This window comes from Cajanus cajan, chromosome 6, assembly GCF_000230855.2.
Source record: "Cajanus cajan strain Asha chromosome 6, NIPB_CcT2T_4, whole genome shotgun sequence".
In the NCBI taxonomy this organism is placed as follows: domain Eukaryota; kingdom Viridiplantae; phylum Streptophyta; class Magnoliopsida; order Fabales; family Fabaceae; genus Cajanus; species Cajanus cajan.
In genome coordinates, this window is record NC_138522.1 from 57,361,703 (window position 1) to 57,384,816 (window position 23,114).

General features: G+C 29.8%; 2 protein-coding genes across 2 annotated transcripts; both read right to left on the reverse strand.

Annotated features, from left to right (window-relative positions):
* Positions 1-9,300: 9,300 nt before the first annotated feature.
* Positions 9,301-12,969, reverse strand: LOC109814764 (alpha/beta-Hydrolases superfamily protein). Its single transcript, XM_020379273.3, has 5 exons — positions 12,224-12,969; positions 11,334-11,831; positions 11,019-11,078; positions 10,437-10,853; positions 9,301-10,059 (listed from the first exon to the last, which is right to left on the reverse strand). The coding sequence occupies exons 1-5, from the start codon at positions 12,794-12,796 to the stop codon at positions 9,475-9,477; spliced, it is 2,133 nt and encodes a 710-aa protein (XP_020234862.1). The 5' UTR covers positions 12,797-12,969; the 3' UTR covers positions 9,301-9,474.
* Positions 12,970-17,239: 4,270 nt separating this feature from the next.
* ATERDJ3B (DNAJ heat shock family protein) lies at positions 17,240-21,687 on the reverse strand. Its single transcript, XM_020379270.3, has 10 exons — positions 21,408-21,687; positions 21,164-21,312; positions 20,668-20,794; positions 20,130-20,241; positions 19,425-19,541; positions 19,056-19,142; positions 18,158-18,217; positions 18,007-18,084; positions 17,749-17,820; positions 17,240-17,647 (listed from the first exon to the last, which is right to left on the reverse strand). Exons 1-10 carry the CDS (start codon positions 21,476-21,478, stop codon positions 17,489-17,491), a joined length of 1,032 nt encoding a protein of 343 aa, XP_020234859.1. The 5' UTR covers positions 21,479-21,687; the 3' UTR covers positions 17,240-17,488.
* Positions 21,688-23,114: the final 1,427 nt, after the last annotated feature.

Genomic DNA, 23,114 nt, shown 5'->3' on the forward strand with positions numbered 1-23,114 from the left:
GTTTCACACTATATATGTGAAGGACTCCCATCAAATTGCATTTTTAAATTTTTAACCATTTTGTTAGTGATTTATTTGACGGCCATTTCATACTTCTTTTTTCCCTTTCCTACGTTTCATCGCTTCCTAATTTAGAGGCTTCCTAAAGAGCCATATGTATTCAATAGTCTCGTTGATCTTTACCCGGGAGATCAGAAATTTTCTTCCTTTCCTTGCTTGCAAGTGAATTGATGCCTTTTTTCCTTGGCAAGAATAAACAACTAAAAGAAAAGATTTGACGTCCCTTTTCCTTGAAGGACGGCACTTTATTTTTCAACCTTACTTTATGATTATGTTTGCATATTTTTCACCTTAGTAAATATGATTTATATTATCAAGATGCCTCGAGTCATCCACAATCATTCAATTCTGTATAGATCATTGATTCACCAAATAATTGGTTAATGAACATTAGTAATTTTGTAGCATATTTTATGAATGTTCTCGCATCATCTTCAACCGTGAACCCTTATTGAAGAGTAAAGGGAACTAGTAATTAAGCAATTATGCATTTCTCTGCCACTAACATTAGAGGATGCAAGTTCAAATTGCACCCATGTTAAATAATAACTTCCCACCTTCCATTTTAGCTACCTGCACTAAAAGTGCTTCCCAACTCACTTGAAGCAAACATTTAAATAATGGGACCGGGTGTGGGGATTAAAATGTGAGTTTGGTTCAATTTTTGAAACATGAAGTTAAATATATAGCTGGATGTATTGTATACTTCGCCACGCGGCACAGCTAATACTTAACTGATTTGAAGTTTTTGAATGCTCTTAACCAATTTCCTATTTGTCATAGAATGAATAATAAAACGTGCATTATTTATAAACATGTTATATTCATACTACTCCTTTCTTTTCTTATTTATCAATCATTGAAAAAGAGTTTTATAAATAAAATTTTGTATCATTTATACTAGATTTGGAATGATGAATCGCATTGGTGGAAAGAGGAAAACATGCCTCGCACATCTCCATCATTCTTGTAAACAACAAAATTCTTCCACCTAGCGCCATTGCTAAATTAGTGATCTTGAACTACTCCTCTGACAGAATATTATTTTATTCTTTTCATTAACCTTTCATATTCGTATTGAAAGCATAATTCAATTTCTTGAGGCGAAAGAAAAGTTGCTTCTCACGAGGGCATCCATCTATTTCTTTAGTACTTTATTTTGTAGTCAGAGTCTTGAGGGCATCTGTGAAAGACTTTTTCTTCCCCACTTTTGTGTATTTGTGAGTGTGGCACTCGGAGTCGGATCCTCTCTAGACATTGAAGTGTGTGTGTCATTTTGTGTTATACTATTGTTAAATCTATAGACTAATTAGGGAGTCTAGGATCATATATTAACCACATGTATTTCACCTCATGAAATGACGCCACTAGAAAATGTAATACTTTTTGTACATATATTGTATTTAGATTGTATAAAATGAACAATGAATCTAAAGTATTCAGAATTTCTCCTTAAAATATTTTGAGGGGACTTGACTAAGAGGGAGACATAGTAATAGTTATAAACAATGTTTTTGGGATAACTGGGGCTGAAATTGAGATAAGCTTAAACATATCTGAGAGGTATTTGGGAGGGAAAAAAATAACACTCAATGTTTGAATGTAGGGAACAATAGGGGAAGTGATGCCCACTTATAATGTTAGTGGCACCATGTGCTTCTCCGTCCAAACAATGATGGACTATAGAGGGTTTTCTCTTGGCTCTTTGTCAAACCTTGGTGGCACCGTGTGCTGGATGAAATATCTGACAAATTTTCTCACATTATCTATTTTTATTCATTAATTCTATAATGCAATGCAGATAGTTACAAAAGAAAAGGTACAAAAGAATGCGTTTTTTTCTTATTGTTTGGGACAAGGGAAGTCGAATTTCATTATGAGCTAAAAAAAGACACGTTTATAGAGATCTGAGTCTGCAGTAAACAACCTTTACAACTCATTTTGAATGGTTTTTATGTCACTATATGTAAACTAGTCAATTAAGTTTTCTACCGTAATTAATATTATATATGAAGAATGGCAATGACATTTGAAAACACATTACTTGTTTAAGGAGTGGTTCTGAAAATAACCAATGCTACGGAGGATTCTGATTTGTTTTTGGGGGTCTCAGGATATGGCCTTTGTCCAATTCTTCATAGGCCTATACGTCTATCTCTATGACTAAATCTATTGCATCATTTGCATCATAAGACTGCGTTAGATATTCGGCACCAAACGTTATGGATATGTATGGTGTTACGCACTTTGTGATGTGATTCATTGTGAATGTCCACGGAAAAGAGTATGGGCCATAAACATCATATTGTGTAGAGTACCATGTAATGTAATTAGATAAGGTAAGTAAGGAAATGAAAGGCTTTCTAAATTTCTATCTGCGACTTAAAAAGTCGTATGCAGTAAATTGAGTACGCGTTGTACTAGTTTGGTAGATTGATGGCGTTTCCATTTGAAATTTTAGGTAATGAACAAAAAAGTAATCGTACAATTATAGTCTTTGCGATCCCACAAGTTGAAACTTAACATGAAGCCAAAGCCTTTTGTCCCTGTTAAGAATCAGATGAAAGTGAAACAAAGCCTACCTTCTAATTTTATTTATTTTTGGCTTAGTTTCTTGTGCACCTAATAATATTGTTGAACCCTTCATTGCATAAATTTGTAACACTAATAGCTAACATTATGGTAGCTAACATCGAATACTTTTTTTTTTTAATCTTTTTAAGAATTTTGACAATAATATAAGAACAATTTAAGATATTATTACCACTAAACTCATGCTAACATGGAATAAGATGAGCATTCTTAATTCATTTATTTACTTAAATAATTAAATTCAAAGATATAACTGATGTTTAATATCAACTATTTATTGAAGGTAATTCATACTTTATCAATGAAAATTGTGTTCATCAAGAGTTTATTTAGTTTAACAGTGAAATAGAGTTGAATAGAATTAATTTAAAAAAGAAACTGAATTAAAGTATGCATAATTTTTGGATTAGAATACGGGAATTAAAATTTTTATGATATAATAAATAAGTTTTGTATGTATGAAATTTATAGGTTGAAAGCTAAATCATAAAATGTAATGAGTTATACTATTCACATAATATTTTTTTTTATAATACTATTTTTACTCTTTTATCACAACAGTTTGAAAAATGGCTAGTTACTCAAATAATTACTTTTGAATTTGAAAAGTAAAAAGAAAATTAGGCCAGAATTTAAAGAAAACAAATATTTAAGCCTTATTTTGTTATGAACTAGGGAAATGAGCGCCACATGGCACTAATTTTAATGAAAGGGTTTAGCATGACTCGCAGCCGCAGGCAGCACTTGTTGATGCATATAGTGAAATAATGGAATCCCATGTTTGCGTGTGTATAATGTTTTGAGTAATGTTATATTCTCCGACGTAATCCTCCTAAAAATTTTCTATTATTTCTTTTATGGTAAGCATATATATTTTTAAAATATTAAATATGTTTTTATTAATACTTACCATAAAATGATAACCGGAGAATTCGTAGGAAGATTTAGAATTATTCTAATATTATATTGTATAGTATTTCATTCCTACATAATTAACCAGTTAGATGTAGGCAAGTTGCATTAAATTTTTTGCCTTTCCCCCCCTACTAGTCTAGCTTGTAGCATTTCGATTTTCCATGAAGGATTACCGATAAAGCAAAGCAGCATTTTAATTATCAGTAAATAGTAATAAATAAATAAAAAGGGCAGTTTTACTTTTTTATTTCCTCTCCTGTAAAATGATGATTGTACTCCTATTAACTTAGGTTAAGCTCACTTTTCACTTAGATGCAAAGGCAATTCCACCTATAATCAAGTTTAACTTGAATTTTGAAATAATAAATTTTTAAGGCAATTAAAATAATTTATTAAAATTATTGTATTTTGGTTTAAAGAATTCTTCAAAGCTTTTGGAATGTCAATTTGTGTATTAACGTATCGTTATCTTAATAATCATTATGTAAAAAAAAGTTCAAAGTTTACACAATTTTCATTCAAAAATGCATTATTCAGTGATTTTAATGTATAACACTAAATAAAAAATATATATAAATATTTTCATTCATTTTACCTTGTTCGAATATAATTTATGGTGTAAAAATTGCTTGATTTATCATGTTATAAAAGCAAGAAATTCTAAATGGTTCTCCATAAAATTTTACAATTACCTTTCTTAATATTGTACATTGGTTGTTAGCTTTCTGGGATACGAGAAGTTTGCTGGATATTAGTTAATTAAGTCGCTCTTTTGTTGAGCTTTTGGGTTGACGTGGATTGAATTAACTTTCTTAATTTATTTCTATAAAGTACTTTGTGTAAATAGGTTAGAGTACCCTTTGTACTCTTATTAATTTTATTTTGCTTATCCAATTTTTTTTTTTTTACAATTATGTTCTAAATCATAGTATTTTCAATTTTATCTTTCCTTTGTGGTTTTAGAAAATTAAGATTAAAAAAATTAAAAAAATTGTTGATTTAAGTAATATTGGACTTGACCTCTTATTCATGTTTGTGTATAAAAGAAATGATTAAAAAAAATTATACTAAAGATAATTGGTCCGATTTTATCATGAAAATTAATTATTAACAAAATTGATAAATACTTCATATCAATAAATAAACATAATTATCCAAAAAATGATAAAAAAAAGTACCCTTCAATTATAACATTGACAAATAATAATATTTAAATAACTAAGCATTTCAAACACTTCATTGACATCTTCACATTTTTATATATATTTCTCTTCTTATCACATCAAATACATAATTCTATTACCTTTTTCTACTTTTTTTCTTATCTAGGTGTAGTTTAGTATTTTAGGTAGTTTTTGTACTAAATTGTTGTCCATCTTTGACCTCAATCACGAATAAGGATCTTTTCTCTTATTCGAAACTTGTACAATCACAAATACAAAATGATTTGAAATATGTGATAACATTATTCTTAAGTACTTATCTGTATGATGCACAAGTTTCCAAAGATATAATAGGTTTTTTTCAATTGTAATCAAGGATAACAAAATTAGCAAGTATTTTAAATGAGAATAACCCGTGAAATTTATAAAATAATAAAAAGGAGACATGTGGGAGACCTATCTCAAAATAATTCTTAAAAAACTAAGTTAAAGGGATAAGATAAGACTTAATATATATGACCAAATCAATAAAACCAAATTTAATTAAAATATATTTTAGATATGAACTAAACTAATTTATAATAATTTTCTAAACGTTAATTAAATAAATATGTTAATCTTTTTAAAATACCACTCAAAATATACGACAGTTTAAAATAATTTATAAGTTATATCTATAAAAACTCAAATTTTCTAGGTTGCTAAATAATCACAAATCGAGAGAAAAAACGATCAAATGAGAGACGTATTTTTTATTATAAGGTTTAATTGTATCTTTTCTTTCCCTAGTTTAACTGTGGAGAATTTTGATTTCTTATTATTTTAATTAATTTTATTTTGGTCTACACGTTTAAAAAAATTGTCGATTTTATTCTCATTATTAATTCACTATCTGATTTTTAACATATATGGTGAATTGATGATGATATAATACTAATGTCAAAAAAAATTTAGTTGGATCATTTTTAGTAGTGTTATCTAGACGAGTTATTCAATCTAAACTGTTCAACACACTTAAGTTTGAAAAGTAGGCGAGTTGTTTTTTTACAAACCGCAATTTGTTTTTTACAAGTTAGTTTAAATTAACCTATTTTATTTCTTCTTTAACATAAATTTATATACTTCTTATAAAAAAAACAAGAATATCAAGTAAATAAATTTAATAACTTTCTCACAACTTGACTCAATCCATTTGACCCTTCATATCAAATTTTCCTTATTTTTTATCAGTCACAAACTAAAGAGTGTAACTTAATTAGTTTGACTTAATCTAACCCAATAAATTATTGGGACATACCAATGTTGAGTGCTCTAATTTTTAAGAGAAGATATATTTTATTTTTTATTTGTAATTATTTTATAAAATGTTATTCTCTTCAACTCTAAATAATAATAATAAAATAACACACAAGATTTGCATATTAAATAATTTTTTAGTTTCTTTTAACTAGGTCGTAATCTTCTTTTTCATATTTTTTTGTAACTAGCATTATGAACATAAGTTAACCGTTTGTGAATAAACGATTGCCCCAATGACTTCATTAAAAAATAATAAATCAAATACTCGATTACAAATTTTTATAATTTAGAAACTTAAAAAAACCTAAACTTAAAGACCGACTAATTAAAAAAAATTATATATATTTTTATTTAATAAATAAAAATATCTTCAAAAATAGATTGAATTAAATTGATATTTAATTAATGATTATAATTTAAGAAAATAGTACAAGAATAATGAAGAAAAGTTTTTACACTATTGGTCTTTCAAACGCTGTTATATCATCTTGTTGGCTATTACAATACTTATAAGTCATTTCTAATATGATATGTTATTGGTGATATAATTATATAATTATATAATTATATAATTATATAATTATATAATTATATATATATATATGTACATTATATCACCAACATCGAAGTACTAAAATTTTATTTTTGACGTACACAACACAAGCAACATTAGCCAGTAATTTTGTTTCATTTATGATTGAGCCTGAACACGGGCTGTGTATAATCTCACTTACATCTTCCAACCATAACAAGGTCATGATATATACACCTCCTCTTCTTGTAAGTACACCTTCTTTATATATTTTTTTAAATTATAAAATATTGTAGTTTTTTTTTTAAATCTTCTATTTTTACATCTTTAATTTTCAATTTGTTACTTTCTTTTTCTTTTTCACACATTTTTTTTTTCTTTTAGTTTTCACATGTTACCAAAATAGGTAGGGTAAATAAAAGATAAGGGGGTGCATGTAAAAATTGAAAAAAAAGAGGAAAGATGTGTGAAAAAAAAACTAAATTAAATGTTATGGATGTAAAATTAAAAAATTAAAAATTAAAAATTAAAAAATTAAGAATATTTTAGAATTTTAATTTTTTTAAAAAAAGAGGTGTACTTATAAAAAACAAAAAAGGAGGTGTATATATCATGAACCCCGTAACAAATATTTGTCCCACAAGATAATAAAACAGTAGTGGGCTTACATGGACCCCCCAAAAAAATAGTTTGTTTAATCAAGAAAGGGATGAAGTGAAATTGTAAGGGCCTTTTATTTATTTTTTATTTAATTTGGATTCATGATTTTGATTTCTCATTATTTTTAAAATTAATATATTTAATCTCGCATCTATTTTCTTTCTATTCTAGACCCTCAAATTATTTTCTATTTAAATTTAGAGGGTTTATAATGAATTTGATTTATGAAATAATTTTGAAACTTTGGAAGTAAATTTTTTTCATTAGAAACTTGATAAAATTAAAAAGATTGATGAGATTTAAGATCATGTGGGAAATTTTACTATATTTATTATTTTTGGTTAAATTTATGTTGTTTTGTTGGCCTTTGATAGAAAACATTTCTGAACATTATGAGTTAAAAATAAGACTCCAACTATTTTAAGTGTAAGAAAATTGATAAGAGATCAAATTTGTTCAATGTTAAAATTAAAGAACCGAAATCACACGTGGTCTAAATTAAAGAGACTGAATTTACAATTAAGTCAAATGTAAATAATAATAATAATAAGTTTTATGACATTTGGGTAAGTATTCTAATTTTAATCCATACATTCTCTTTTTCAGTTCCTATATATTAAATTCTTTCTAAAATAATACACATGTTACGACTTAAAAACGTTATAATTTAATACTGTTAGATTTATAAGTATTTACAAATATTAATGTCCAACCCTTTTGCATACGGTATGGACTGACGATGGTGTAATAAAGAAGTAATAACGATTAATCTTGATCTTTGGACGCGAAGGATGACGATTTGTTGTTGCAACTACCTCAAATGGTTTGAGAATTGGATGATGTTAGGGATCAATGAAATTTCGAAATCGTCCCCAGGATTTGTATGATGACATGCACTGATTGATATAAATTACTATGTAGACAGTTTCTAGTTTTGGCTGAGATTAAAATGGAAACGTGGTTGGAGCATATATATCCTAATCGATGTTGTCAAGTTTGACGGGTGTTTGCTTTGTTGGTTGGATATGGTCATCACCCAAAAGACCTCTCAATCATTGAAGTATGTTTGTATTATATAAGTTGTTATTTGTTGTGTTAATTTATCGATGTGAGACTTGTTTGTATCTCAATAATTACTAAGATTTAGGGGTGTGAGGTGACTCTTCTTTTGTCTGTGACTAAATGCCATCTGGGTTTTTGGATTCTCATATTGATGTTTGAATCAGCATGTGCATAACGTGTGTCGTGAGGCTGGTGGACGTAAAGACACAACATAGATGTAGTGTGTCCTCGAAAATATATGTTGGGTTCAATGTGACTCATTTTTTATTATTTAAATTTATGAATATAGTTGCTTTGTCATTTAAAATATTATAATTTATGAAAATTCATTTTAAAATACTTGAACGCAAAATTAAACATATTAATAATCTTTATTTATAAATAATTAATTTCGTCACAAAAAATATTCTTTAGAAAAATATAGTGATAATTTAAGTCCATCACATTAAAGAATGTTACATGATCCATCTTAACTTTAAGCCTAAGATATATACACATACTTTTGTGGTTAGGATTTAGTTTAATCTTAATATTATTTTCTTATATTTTAATAGTTGATCTATACATTTAAGAGTTATTTGTCTCGTTTATATTTAAAAATTGGCTCAACCTTAACAACATATATACAATTTAAGAATTGAACAATAAGGTTAATAAATATAATCGATCACTCAAGTTATTTAGATATGTACAAACTTGAACTATTTCAGACTATGATAATTGATTATTTATTTATCTTCTCACTTTATTTATTTATGAAAATCAAATTAAGGAAGGTTACATCAACTTATACACCTAACTCAACCAAGTTAATTCCTTTTCTAAATCAAGCTTGGAAATGCCCGTCAAATAACATATTAATATTGATGGCATGGTGTCCTCATCCTCGCATGAGTTTAATGTGGTCTTAACGTACATGAACCAATAATAAATAACGAACATTTCACCTAAAACTAGTTGTAAAACCAATACTCGGTTCCTTGTATTTTGGACAAAAAGCGTCACTTGCGTGAGAGCTAAAGAAATTAGCCAAATAGAATTGTGTTTGTCAATATTTTCTATACAATTACTATTGAGGAGAGATACAATGAATTTTGAAATGAACGAATAAAGAATGATCTAATTGTCCCACCAACAACGTGCCCTTCCTATACAACTCTCCCATCACAAAAATTAAGAATGTTCATCTTTTCATCTTAAGCTAATCAAGTTGCATGCTCCCACGAGTAACAACCGTGCAGGAAAAAGGAACACTATAAACAATTGCATGTGTTGGGACGCAACAAGACTACTGAACCTATTCAATGACTCTCTACTTATCTGAATGATGCCAGAGAATGGAGACTGCTCTTGATGAATCATGTTAACAGACATCACGGACCTCCCAACAACCATGCCCGCATCATTTCCACGTGGCGCCACCAGAGGCCACCACACCTTTCGCCTTTGATCTCTCCTTGCCTTGCGAATCTGGTTAAGTTCTTGGCGAATCACGGTTCTCACAGATTTTAAGTATGAATTCATGTCATGATCTCTTTGAATGGTTCCTCCAGAACCATAGGCAGATCGGTCACTTAATATCTCAAGTGGGTGTGGTGTGTTCAAGAACACCATTTGAGCTGCGTAAATATGTTCTTTTGTCGTGTCATTAGATTCTGAGAAAGGACCACTCAAAAGATATAGACCACTGCCTGAGGGCAGAAGATGATGACTTGGCGAAAAATTCTCATCTGGCTGTAGAATCAGCAGTTCACCCATTGGTGCATATAACAGTTTCTGCAGTAAAAAGATTCACCAAGAATTGAATGATGCTAAAACTACAAAGAAATTGTTACATGCAAATTTATTTTAACATCTAATATTAAGAGTATCTACTAATAATAATTTAAATTCGTTTTACATTGTCATTAAATCATAAAATATTATATATAACAAGTTTGTTGATTTTTATAATAAATATCTTAAAAATCATACTAATAATGATTTCTAATTAATTGATCATGTAAAAATTACTGCATTAATAGAAAATAACTGTTAAATTCATGATATAATGTGTTGATAGCGTGATATAAATTAAATTGATAAGCTTATTAAATAAGTGCTTAACTATGTTAATTAGAGATTACATGAGTGGTCTAAAAGTGGAAGCTTACCTGGTTATTAAGGCAAGGATGATTACGGAAGTTAAAATTAAGAGCCTTTAGTAGTTCGGCGATATGGTTAGGGTACTTGCAAGAAAATGCTCGTGGAACTATGTCTCTGTGCAATGTGATTGCCTGAACATGGCTCCGTGGCAATCCTAGCTTGTCAAGTAAACTATCACCTCCACACATGATGGATGGTGCGCCAAATGTTATCACGGGAAGCAGAGATGATAACGGTGCTTCACTCCTTATCAACAACATAAGATTCACAAGTAATGCCAAACTCCCCCCAAGAGAATGACCAGTGAAACGAAAAGTTGCACGGGAACCATGAGATTTTAGGTGAGCACGAACTTCTGGTAACATTTGCTGATATGTCCCTTTTGCAGCCTCGTATATACCTCTATGTACATGCACATCAAACCCCTAAGAAAAAACGTGTATCTTAATTATCCCAGTTTCAGTAAAGGATGAACATTAAAAAGATTTGAGTTTGTTTATAACTTTAAACAAAAAAATTATTTCCCTCTTTAATGAGAAAAAAAAAAAAACCTAGCTAATTAGCTTGCAATAATGCAATGTAACAGTTACCTCAAATTGAACTGGCTCAAATAGTAGGTTTGCTTGCCATGATGCAAAAGACTCGGAGCCCTGCAAATTAAACAATAATTATTTGGACACAACACATTACATATATATCCAAAATTGGCAGTGAATCGCATACAATGCAAGTGATCACACATTAGGAATAAATAAACATAACTAGTTATTGGTAATTAAAATAATCATGCTTTTAATGATCATATTTAAGTGTTCATGCATTAATACCATTTTATGAGAATACTGCAACTAAATGTACTTTATTGGACAAGATAAAAACAAATGTATCTAACTAATATGTCTCACCTGGATCACAAAGTATCTTGTAGAGGTCTGGTCATCATCACATACGAACCATTCACAAGGTGAAGATCTTGTTGAGTTCAAATCATCTGCAAAAGCCTGTTTTACTTCCTCATTTGCAGCAACTACTGCTGTAACTGAATTTGTAGTTGCCCGTAAAGCCGCCACATCCTTGTTTAACGTCTTATCATTGTCAAATCTTTCATTGCTTGTTTCAAGTGAACCTTCACCTTCGACAGCATCAGAAGATTTGAATGGAAGTATGTTCCTTGTCTGAGCATTGAGATATGATGCAGCAGAAACAACAATATCATATGCAGCAGATGCACTTGTCTTGCATCCACCATTGCTTTTCTCTTTTGTGTCTCTCTCATCCTTCTCATTTGTTTCTTCATTCTGTGTTGTGGTAGATGTCTGATTTTTTTCAGCTTCCATGACTAACTTCTTCTCTATGGACGAAGTTACAAAACGCAGACCACAGTTTTTTAAGAGGTTCCCTGGCTAAATAAACAAAGACAAGATATAGTATCACATACCATGCCCATTCCTTGCTAAACCAAATTCCTAGTTTTTTGATTACATAAATGCAAACATCAAATCTTAAATCAATGCATTTCCAAATTGGTGCCATTTTAAACCTTGAAGGGTTTTTGAAAAACAAACTTATACACCTAACAGTGACCTAAAAGAGATAGAATGTGCACAAAATTTCTATACATAATTGATGGAATCTTCAAAGAATGGGATTACAATATATTATTCAAAATTTAAAATCAGTTTCTGAATTTGATGCCAATTTAGCGATCAGATATATGATTCATTTTTGGTAAGACGTTGCATGTTTTAAAAAAAGTTAAGAAGGAAATAATGAAATAGAAGGTTTAAATATATACTTTGATTTTGGGAATAGAGTATGCCAAATTCCCCAAGTGGGATATGCGTGCATATAATCTGGCTTCGCGCAATGACACCCTTCGAAGCATTCTCGAAAACGAGTCTCTGTCAAACACAACCTCTTCATTTTCTTCATGATCATCATCATCATCATCATCATCAACCATGCAACCATCACACTCTTCCTCTTCATTAGCCACAACTTGTTCATCCTCTTCATCATGGTCATGGCTCTTGTGTTCCCCTCCCCAAACAGACCTTGTATGAAAAATCTTGAAAACCCAGTTCCCATTCTGACCCTCTTCTTCTCCTTCTGTTTCCGCTGTTCCATTTTCCGCCAAAACAACGTTATCAACGGCGAGACCGTTGTAGCCGGAGGCATTCCCCGCTGATTGATGTGGCCATAAAGACTTCAAAGGGAATCTAAAGGAGAATTTGGAAAACAAAGAAGAATGTCCCACCGCGTTAACCTGAGACTGTGAAACATAATCATTGGCACGTGCGGTTGTTGCAGTTATGGGAATGGAAGGAACTATCCCACGAATACTGGTTTGTAAACAGAGAGTATCCATTGTGTATTGTTATGGTTGTTATTATAATGGTTGTGTTGTGTGTTGGTTTGCAGAGAAAGAAGAAAGGAGAATGAGAGCAGGGAATGGTGGAACCCAAAGAATCTTCAGGTTCCTGTCTTCTTCGATTTGTGTTGAACAGAACAAAATCAAATCAAATCAAAGAAGAAAACGTAACCAAATGGCCAAATATAGGTAATGCTATTTGCTAATCTCAGACACGTTCCAATTTCGAACTATGCAAGGAAAGACCGACTTTTTGATTTAGAAAAAACAGATACTCATCCATGTTTCATTTATTCGCACGTGGCTTTTCTCGCAGCTACGTCGTTTTGTTCCTAAGTTGCGTGGCAAAAGCAAGGAGGTGCCACGTGGTGTAAAGCGCAGATGAACAATATGGTACAATCATTGAAATTCATGTTCCTATCATTTTGGACAGATTTTCACTCTCACGCACCTCGCCTATAGTATCTTACCTACTCGCTACAAATTAACACAGACACGCCACTGTTTCCTCAAGTCATACATTTCCATCAAAAAAATAATTATCTATGTAAGTTAAATCGTTTATTATAAATTATATAATTTATATTTTAAAATTGTACTTATTATAATTTTAATTATATAAAATAAATAATATTTATATTATATATTACACCTGCTAAAATGCTAAAATATTAATGAATATGAATGAAATACAAAAGCTTGAGGTCTAATTAAAACTAGTGATAAACTATATGGAAAGGGTATTGGAGTTTCAATTTTAAAAACTAGTGATAAACGTGTAATGTGGAAAATTAAAAGGCTAAAGTGGAGTTTCAATTTGTTTTTCATCAGAGGAAAATTTTTTAACATCTTATAAAATTTGATTTTTACTTATCATAGTTATTTATAAATTAAATTTAATATTTTAAAATAATTATTAATAACTAAAATAATATTATGTTATAATATAAATTATTTATCATAAATCTAAACTATAATTGATATGTTAAAATTATCTATTTATATAAAATATAAGTATAATTTATATATTCAAACATAATATTTATTTATTTATATAATTTAGTATAAATTTTAGTTATATATAATAAATATTTATTTTATCCAACACACATACTAAAATATTGGTAAAAAATTAAACAAGGCCTTATAAAAAAAATCAAAATAAAATTTTCAAAAGAATCCAATAAAGCTAGACATGTTCTAATCTTATGAGGTTCTAAAAGTTATAATACTTAATTATATGATGGTAAAATGGGCCTTGATTTATAGATTAGTCTATTAGTCTGCAAATAAAAGATGGATTAGGTTAGATATTTCTAGCTTGCTCGATCCATCTCATCTAACCTGACATACCAAATGACAGGCTAAATAGAGTTAGTCTGCTAGTCTACCTATTTGTTTTATATATTTTTAATATTAAACTTAAGTAATTTATTTTATTATATTATATGTGATTTAATATTTTTTGTGCAGCAAATATTTTGAAAGAACTACTACTATTATAATGATATATTTATTGTATAAGGAAACAAATTTGAAATTTGTTTGCAACAAATCTAATCAAATCTATTATAATTGATATTTATTTTATCATTTAACTGTATTAATTTATGTAAATCTTTTAAATATTGAAAATATATATTAAGAAAAGTACTTAAAATAAATATATTTTTGTTTTTTTTGGCAATCTGGTCTGTTGACTGCCAACCTATCCTGGCATCCTCAAATACGGAAGGTCAATGTATCTAACTTGTTTTCACTTAACAGATTAGTTGAACTTAACCCATTTATATTCTTATAAAAAATAAAATATTAATTAACAGAAACTAAATTAATTTTTAGATATAAATAGAAAGGATAATTTTTTTTATAATTTTTTTTATGAGTCTTAAATTAAAGGTTAGTTTATTTAAATATATTTTTTCAACATGATTGTAGTTAGCCTTTTGAGATCTCTATAATTATTTGCAATAAAAATATAATTATTATTTTAAATTAAAAATTTTCATGTAAATAAACTAATGATGTTTTGGATGTTAAATTGACCTATTTCAACTACACAAGTTATCAGTGATTAAAAACAAATATTATATAAATTTGAATGACTAAAATGATTTTTCTTTAAGAAATTAAAATCGAATAGAGTGAAGTTTTAGAGTGAAAACAATATTTAGCCCTTTAAATAATCATACTATTGAGAAAATAAAATTAAAATCATTCATTTTATAATTATCAAGGTTCTTATGAAGTTAGTTTATACAGTTAAGAAACACTGGTCAGAGTTTAATTTATGGTCGAAGCAAATTAATAGTCAACCTAAACATGACAGAGGCAGTGATTATCTTTGACTTTTAGTACACAGTACCAATATGCGCGCGTGGCGTTATCTTTACTGGTATGTGGTATGGTATCATGCTACCTCAGTGAAAAAAAAATCTTGCTATGCTTTTCTACAGCGTTTTTTTTTTTTTTTTTATAAATTTTTTTATTATCCTAATGTTCCTTTTATTTTGTTAAATTACATTCATTTTTTTAACGAGACATTTTATGTCTTTAGACGTTTTATTTAAAAATAATAGAAAATATAAAATATAAATTAAGTGAGATAATATATAATTAAAAAAAGAAAAATAATTTTAAATAAAATTAAAGAAAAAAGTGGTTACAAAATAAAAGTATAATCATTATTGAAAAAATGGATAATTATTTTTTTTCTTCTATTTTATCTTTAAAAGTATGATGGTAGAAAAAATAATATATAATAAAAAAAATATCTAAAAAATGTAAAAATCAAATAGAGGTATTGTATTTTCTTATATATATTATAGATAATATTCAATCCGCATCATTTTGTTTTTTTTACGATCCAAGTAAAAATTGATGATAAAAATTGACTGGTTTAATATTGGCCCATGTATGAATCAACCCACTCCATCCAATCCGAACTTGATTAACACCGCAATCCAAACGGTTTAATATAGGCCATATTATGTTCTACGTTTGGTGGATTGGGCTTTTTGGACCTAAATCAGCCCATACCCACCCTACTCACATCTAAATTCTAATTGAGGTTTAAGGTACTAAAGGGTCTTGTGAAACGTGTGACCCAGGCTCTCCCTTTAGCATCGACATTCGACATTTAAGTCTATTGCATTGTTAAGGTGACCATATTTGAGGTGGTGTTTGCTTTTGGAATGTCGGAAATTTGCAAAACAACAACGTTGCCAGAAACAAGAAAAATGAGCAAGCAAAACGGTAACATACAATCTTTTCCACCATGCCTTTATTACAAAAATATATTAATCGTCCACCAAAGAGGTGTAGGAATATGCCTTACATAAGATTGCAATGGCAATCAATCATGACACATGAATAAAATATACATTTCCTTGTCAACAAGGAAATACAAAACGATCATCTAATCTAAAACAAATAATTATTTGCAATGTCAGGTTTTACAACCAATAATCAACTCTCCATAAATTTGATTTATAGATAGTAATTGTACAAATTAACTATAACTTGTGATCGAGATTTATCTTCCATTTGTAAGATTTTGAATTTTTTTTTAACGAAATGTCTTTTATCACTCTTTTTTTTTAATGTTAAGTGATATTTTTCACATGAATGTAATTGGCTTTTTTTAAGTTTTTATTTTAATTTTTTTTTATGTATAAAAATAATTGTGAGAAGTAAATGTACTGCTTATCCTTGTTTGTATTTGAATAAGTAACTTAAATGCTTAGTAAATAAACATTTGGCGGTTTTATAATCAAATAAGAAACATGATTAAACTATTTTCATATAAATTATTTTACCAGTTCTCTCAAACGCTACAAATATTGATATCATAACTTTAAACAAATTATAAATAAACTCTTTCAAGCGCTCCCTTAACGTGTCTACTAGACTACAACGGTCGGTCTCTTTCTTTAGCTCTAACACGATCGATTTAGTAATCCCAGGTTTAACTTCGATCATTGATTTAAATCAATCATTAAAATACGTCTAATACGATAATAACAATATTATGAAGCCTTGATTAATAACAAACCACTCAATATCTAGGTGATGCACTCAGACAAACACAAGGCACGTGACCATCATAGTGAGCTTGCAATAATAAACAATAAACATATCGCTTGAGCATATCAGCCTTGAATATAGAAATGAAAGTTTTTATTGAAGGCAGGTAGCTCTCAACGGTTATGGTCCATATGCATTATTTTCAACGTTTCCGCAGCTACAAATGCATCAACTTCAGTAAGATAATCCTAAGTTTGACAGCATTATCAAAGAGACAGCACCTCATTAATCTCCGAGGATTAACTCATCATAAGTTAGTGTCAACTACCATTGAATGATGATCAAAAACACGAAGGAGACAAGCAATCTAGTCCAGTTCACAAGATGAACGATTTCAGACACGGTACAAAACAATGGAAGAATTCTTTTTCTTCAGCTAATGTCATTTTCCTTGTGTCAAAATAGCACCGTCAATAATACAATGAAATTAAGAGGACGGCAAAGATTACAAGATGCGCATCATTATGAACGGGAAAAGGCATCTATTTGTCAACTAACAAAAAGGGCATGGACAGAAAGCCCAAGGTATGCGTTTACTATAACCATCTAACCATGTTACATTGAGGACATAATGGGCGAAATAACATGTATCTTGTTTGTATTCTAACCAAGAATTGCTTTTATCTTTGTTTTCTGCTCCTCGGTTAGTGACGTGGGAAATAGAACCTCAAAAGTGACGTAAAGATCTCCTTTCTTGGTGCTCATATGCAATGGCATACCCTCCCCTTTGAACTTCCTCACCTGCTTTGGCTTTGTGATTTCCTAAGGGGTCAAAAGAAGTCAGTCAACTGTGTTCCTCACAAAAACACACATCAACACTAATTGAGATCTGATCTGAAGCAAGGATGATATTTTATACTCACCTTTGTGCTTATGTCGACAAGATGCTCATCTAGGTGTTTAATGGTCTTCTCAAAACCAACAAGGGCTTGAACCTGAAGAAGATTAAAGTTAATATTACAATGCCCGGAATTTTAAGGATGCCAATTGCCAATATCAGAGAGAGAAGTCGAACAGTAGTTACTACTTTCATCATGTCCAAAACAGCAAAGGTAAAGTAAAACTCAGGCATTTGAATATTTAATATATTTAACATGCATATCAACAAAAACAATACTTACCAGAGTTATAGTGACTGTAGTGTGCAAGTTATTGCCTTCTCTTCTGAAGAGTTCATGAGGTGCAGTACGGATACGAAACTGTTTAAGTATATTAATTGTCAGCACATTGCACACATAATAACATGCATACAGGAAGTGACGAGTTACTAACCCTTAAATCTCCAGATTCTCCATCAATTATGGGCTCACCATCCTCATAAAATAGCACCTCCTGTGAAAGGACAAAAACTTATAACTCCATAGGGCTTCAATTGTCTCAATTTTAAATTTGAAAAAATAAATATTCAGCCGGCTTCCTTCAATCACCATTCATGTACATCATTTAATTAAAACTAACACTTGTAGAGTAGAAAAGTGGAAAATAGTAGAGAAAATGGAGCGGTTTCTCTCATTAACAACAATGTCAATTGGTTCAAGTAAAATCCATGTAGTGGAAAGACAATGTGGTTGTTGGTGGTGTTTATCCCACCTTTCACTTTCTTCAACTTTCATTATACCAACGAGTTCCATGATATATAGCACTAAAAACTAGCAACAAATGCACCCACTAAATAACATGGAACCATTGATCATATTGATAGTCAGGATTATATGTACAAGGTGAGCGTAGATAGTTTCAAAACCAAAAATAACTTTAACATTTATGCATATGGCTATGGGTACAATTTAGTAAATATGTTTGATTTTTCTTCTTTATTTAGTGCAACAGAGACTATAATTGATGTATTGATTTTATAACATCTTAAAGTTAATAAATAAATTAAATGTACAAATAGGTATAATTTGTAAATTACAAGAACTTATCTTCAGTTTAAGTGAAACAAAACAGAGAATTTATTAAATCCTGTGCGCAATTCAAACTAAAGTGTTGAATTTTGAACAAGTTCCAATTCTAACAGAACTAAAATTGGAATTATAAAACAAAGCACTTTAACTTTACAATTTAGATGTAGAGTACAAGTTTAGATATATTTCAGTGTAGAGAGCTTTAACGAAAATGGGTAATAAGACATGATATCATGCATAAGATATAAACTTTAAAAGTTTACCTGTCCATCTTGCATGCCCTTTTCAATGTCAACAGTGATGAAATACCCCTCCCTCACGTATTTGACGTTGGGACATTGCTCACAGACCTGAACAGGTAAATTCAGAAATAGAAGTGAAAAATTCCACATATGAAAACAGGATTAAAAAAATAAAAACTGCACAATCCTCTACCCCAAACACACAAACAAGGAGGAAAGAAAAAGAAACTTTGAGCATGAGCAATAAGTAAACATTTCACAAACGTACAAGTAAATGTCATGAAGCATGGAATCTGTGTCTTTTTAAGAATAGACATCATTAGAAAATGACGAGAATCAGAAAAATTCAAAAATATGTATCCTATCAAAATTCTCAGACGTGCTGTTTACCTGCTCTGTCATCTGTTGGAACATGCCCGGCCCAATTTGCTTGTGATAAACCTCATTTCTACAGTTACAGCGTCTTTTCCCAGGTGCTGACTTTACTACATTCTTTTCCCTCCAAACCTGAAAATTACAATGCAATGGTCATAAAAAGAGAAAAATCACCAACTCAAATTCCATATTTCAAGTCACTGATGCATAAATTAGTCTTTGAATAACAGACCAAATTTCTCCACAAAATGATATCCATAGTAATAGTTTACAACTATTAACTATGCCTGAGTGCCTGATTAGTGGTTAAAGTGTTACCTCGATGAATATATTTAACTGTGTAATACAGATGATAAGTATCCAAGATAGGTCAGAGAAGGAATATCAGATCTCAAGTTTTAAATGAATACTAAATGCATGAGGCTGGGCTTGATTAAGTTCGGCTTCTCAGCTCCTAGAGTGCTTCTTCCTAGTTGTTTATCATCTCCTTCCTAATTCTTCTACTGAATAATGCAGCTAATAAGAGTGTACTTTGACATTACCATGTGTTACATGAAAACAAATTTGACAATCTTGAACCTATTCTGTGTCCATTTTATATCTTAGAATAAAATTTAGCTGAAATTCTAAAATGACACGTGGCAAGCTAACAACATCAGCAGATATATAAAATTAATGCACTTACTCAGAAATCAGAACAGGAACTAAATGTGGTCTCACCTTCAAGGAACCCCCCATGTACAAATCTTCAAGTGTTGCATCCAAATCAACAACCACGTCATCTCCTTTCACAATTTTCTCTTCTTCCTCCATTGATCCCCCACCAAAGAAACTAAACCAAACAATTATGTTTCAGCGTCATTTATTTAACAAAACTCAGAATCCCATGCTATAAAGCTTAGCACATAATTATAGCAGAATGAACACACGTCCAAAACACAGCTGTCTGCCTATTCATGGCTGTATAATCTAGCCCACAAATCAATGGCTAGATTGAGATTTGTGCCATAAATCAATAAAAACCATATAAATGTTCTGCTAAGAGTATTTTAGTACGATTGTATAGAAAATATGTTTAGCCTTCCTTAGTCGCCTCTTTTGACCCAATGCCTGTACTCTTAGTATTTTGATGCAATTCACATACTAATTCATGTACAAAGATGTCAAATAAAAAAAAACAGAAATTAGCACAAGAAAACCATGTCTCAATGGTGACAGATTAAGAACTAATCCAGCAAGAGCTAAAGTTAATACTTACGTGCTAAAAATATCTTGGAAGTTCATTCCACCACCTCTGCCTCCACCAGCAGCATGCTGTTTCAAACCCTCCTCGCCGTACCTGTCATAAATACCTCGCTTCTCGCTATCCGACAACACTTCATACGCTGGTAGTAATAACAATCAAAAGCAGCAACGACAAAAACCCTTTAAAAATTACCAACACAAACGGTAATAATATTATAATAGTCAATAAATCATGGACAGTTTGGATAAACTTCTTCCTGAACACTTGTAGATAACGAAGAGAGTTTATGGAAATTGAGTTTCTCCTATAATAAGGTAAAACAAAATGAGTTTCTCCTATAATATGGTAAAACAAAATGAGTTTCTCCTATAATATAAAATCAACTGATGCACTAAACATTCATAGAAGATCTCTCGTCTAACTCCTTCAAAGAATAATAAGCATTTATGGAAGAATTTATTCAAACGAGTGAGGACATTAAAATCAAATTAACCAAAGATATATATACCATTGCTAATCTCAGCAAATTTCTTATTAGCTTCTTCATTGCCCGGATTCTTATCAGGATGATACTTCAACGCTAGCTTCCTATAAGCTCTCTTTATCTGCTCGTCCGATGCACCCTTCGACAGTTGAAGTATATCATAATAGCTCTTTCTGCAACACGTTCAAACAAATATACACATATATAAGAAAGATGCAATCAATGCAGGAGGATACGTTATTGTTGGAAGAAGAGAGAGAAAGAATACCCGGCAATGGCGTTGAAAGAATAGCAAAGAGCGCATAAAAGGAACAACAGCTTCGCTCTTCGATGCGCCATGAAGAGACTTAGATCTCTAGGGCTCTGCTATGCTCCCTCGTTGGATCTCTTTGGAATTGCAATCAAAATTGGGGATTAGGGTCTGGGATGAGAAATTAAATGTGGTTAGTGATGTATGATTTCTGATTTATGGAATGGGTTCTCGTATTGTGGTGTTTTCTGAGAGAGCCTGAAAGTGATTCCGCCAAGACTTGACTATGGGAGTCGACAATACGCTTTGCTTTTGCAACGTGTTCCTTTTAAAACTGGCCAATCACCGTGAGCCTTTGCTTGTTCAAGCCAATCCTGCGTCTCCACGTCAGCTTTGCCATTTCACCACCTTCCTTAATTCCTAACGTCTTGGAAATTCTCCTCTTAAGGAATTTTTTTTTTCTGTTTTCTTTATTTTTTGGTCCGGTTAATGATCCATAAGGTCCAATAGTAAAAACAATAAGCCCACATCTAGACCCAATTCTATAGTTTTCAAAAACGATAGGCATTTGCATGGGTCACTATTGTTCTTTTTTTTTTTACATATTCGAAATATAGTTGTTAATTAAATTATTTTTTACATTAAGATAAAAATAAAAAGTTGTTTAATTTATTTTTTAAAAAAGTGAGTATTCAAGTAGAAAAATTCAATTGAATACTAACTTATTAGTTTTTGAAAAATGAGAAAATTGGTTTGAATAAATGAATATCTATGTTAATCTTCGCATTACGCGAGTATTGATTTAAAATACATAGAATTTTAATGTGTTTAAAATTAAAATATAATTTATATTATTATTAAATATTATATAATTAAGAAATAATAATTTGGCATAATCGGTCGTGAAATAAAAACTAATACATATATTAAATGTAAAATCTTATTTAAAAAACTACTAATTGAAAATAATTTAATATCTTTTGAAAGACTTTTATACATTCAATATATTTTTAGTAATTGAAATTCTTCAATTTTATTTTTATAAATAAAACATTTCAAATTTATGTACTCTTCGGTCGTAAAATTTTGATTTAAAATGGACCACGACAAAATCTGGTCTCATCAGATGTATTCATGAAATAATTAACATATGATAATAAATTATTAATTAATTTTTATACATTAAAGGGAATTTTCTTTTTATTAGCTAAAATGCATATGTTATAAGTTATGGTTAACTAAAGCTTTTCCTTACTGGTAATTCAATTATTGTTATCATGTTACCATTTAAATTAAATTTCATTTTTAAATAATGAAATATTTATTTTACTTTATATTATATTTGTAACAATTTCAATTTTTTTAGTATTTTTATAATCCTTTATATTATTTTTTAATTTAATTTTAAAAATTCTCACTTAATTATGCCTTGATCTATTTCGAGCACTTGATTTTATTTTTTTAAAATTATAGTTATACCTTTTTTGAAAAATAAATTATAGTTATACCTTGATCTCAAGAAAAAATACCAGTGTTTACTATGCAATACAAATTTATGGGCAATTTTTTAGTTTTGCCAAATTAAAATACTAATATAGTAACGAGTGTTAAATACAACGAGGGAAGAAATAGAAAAAAGGATTAAATCGGATTACTTATGACTTTTCATATAAATTCTTAATTCTGAAACTCTTTAAAATAATCTTTGCATATGTGAATTATATG

What these genes read in the sequence shown, in the direction of transcription:
- LOC109814764 (XM_020379273.3), bottom strand. Translation starts at nt 12,796, where the DNA reads ATGGATACTCTCTGTTTACAAACCAGTATTCGTGGGATAGTTCCTTCC. An exon ending in ACTCTATTCCCAAAATCAAA is followed by an intron (nt 11,832 to 12,223) that starts GTATATATTTAA and finishes TTGTTTATTTAG; the next exon opens with CCAGGGAACCTCTTAAAAAA. An exon ending in ATCCTTGCCTTAATAACCAG is followed by an intron (nt 10,060 to 10,436) that starts GTAAGCTTCCAC and finishes TTTTTACTGCAG; the next exon opens with AAACTGTTATATGCACCAAT.
- ATERDJ3B (XM_020379270.3), bottom strand. Translation starts at nt 21,478, where the DNA reads ATGGCGCATCGAAGAGCGAAGCTGTTGTTCCTTTTATGCGCTCTTTGC. An exon ending in AGGGCATGCAAGATGGACAG is followed by an intron (nt 18,218 to 19,055) that starts GTAAACTTTTAA and finishes GTCCTTTCACAG; the next exon opens with GAGGTGCTATTTTATGAGGA. An exon ending in TTGTCGACATAAGCACAAAG is followed by an intron (nt 17,648 to 17,748) that starts GTGAGTATAAAA and finishes TTGACCCCTTAG; the next exon opens with GAAATCACAAAGCCAAAGCA.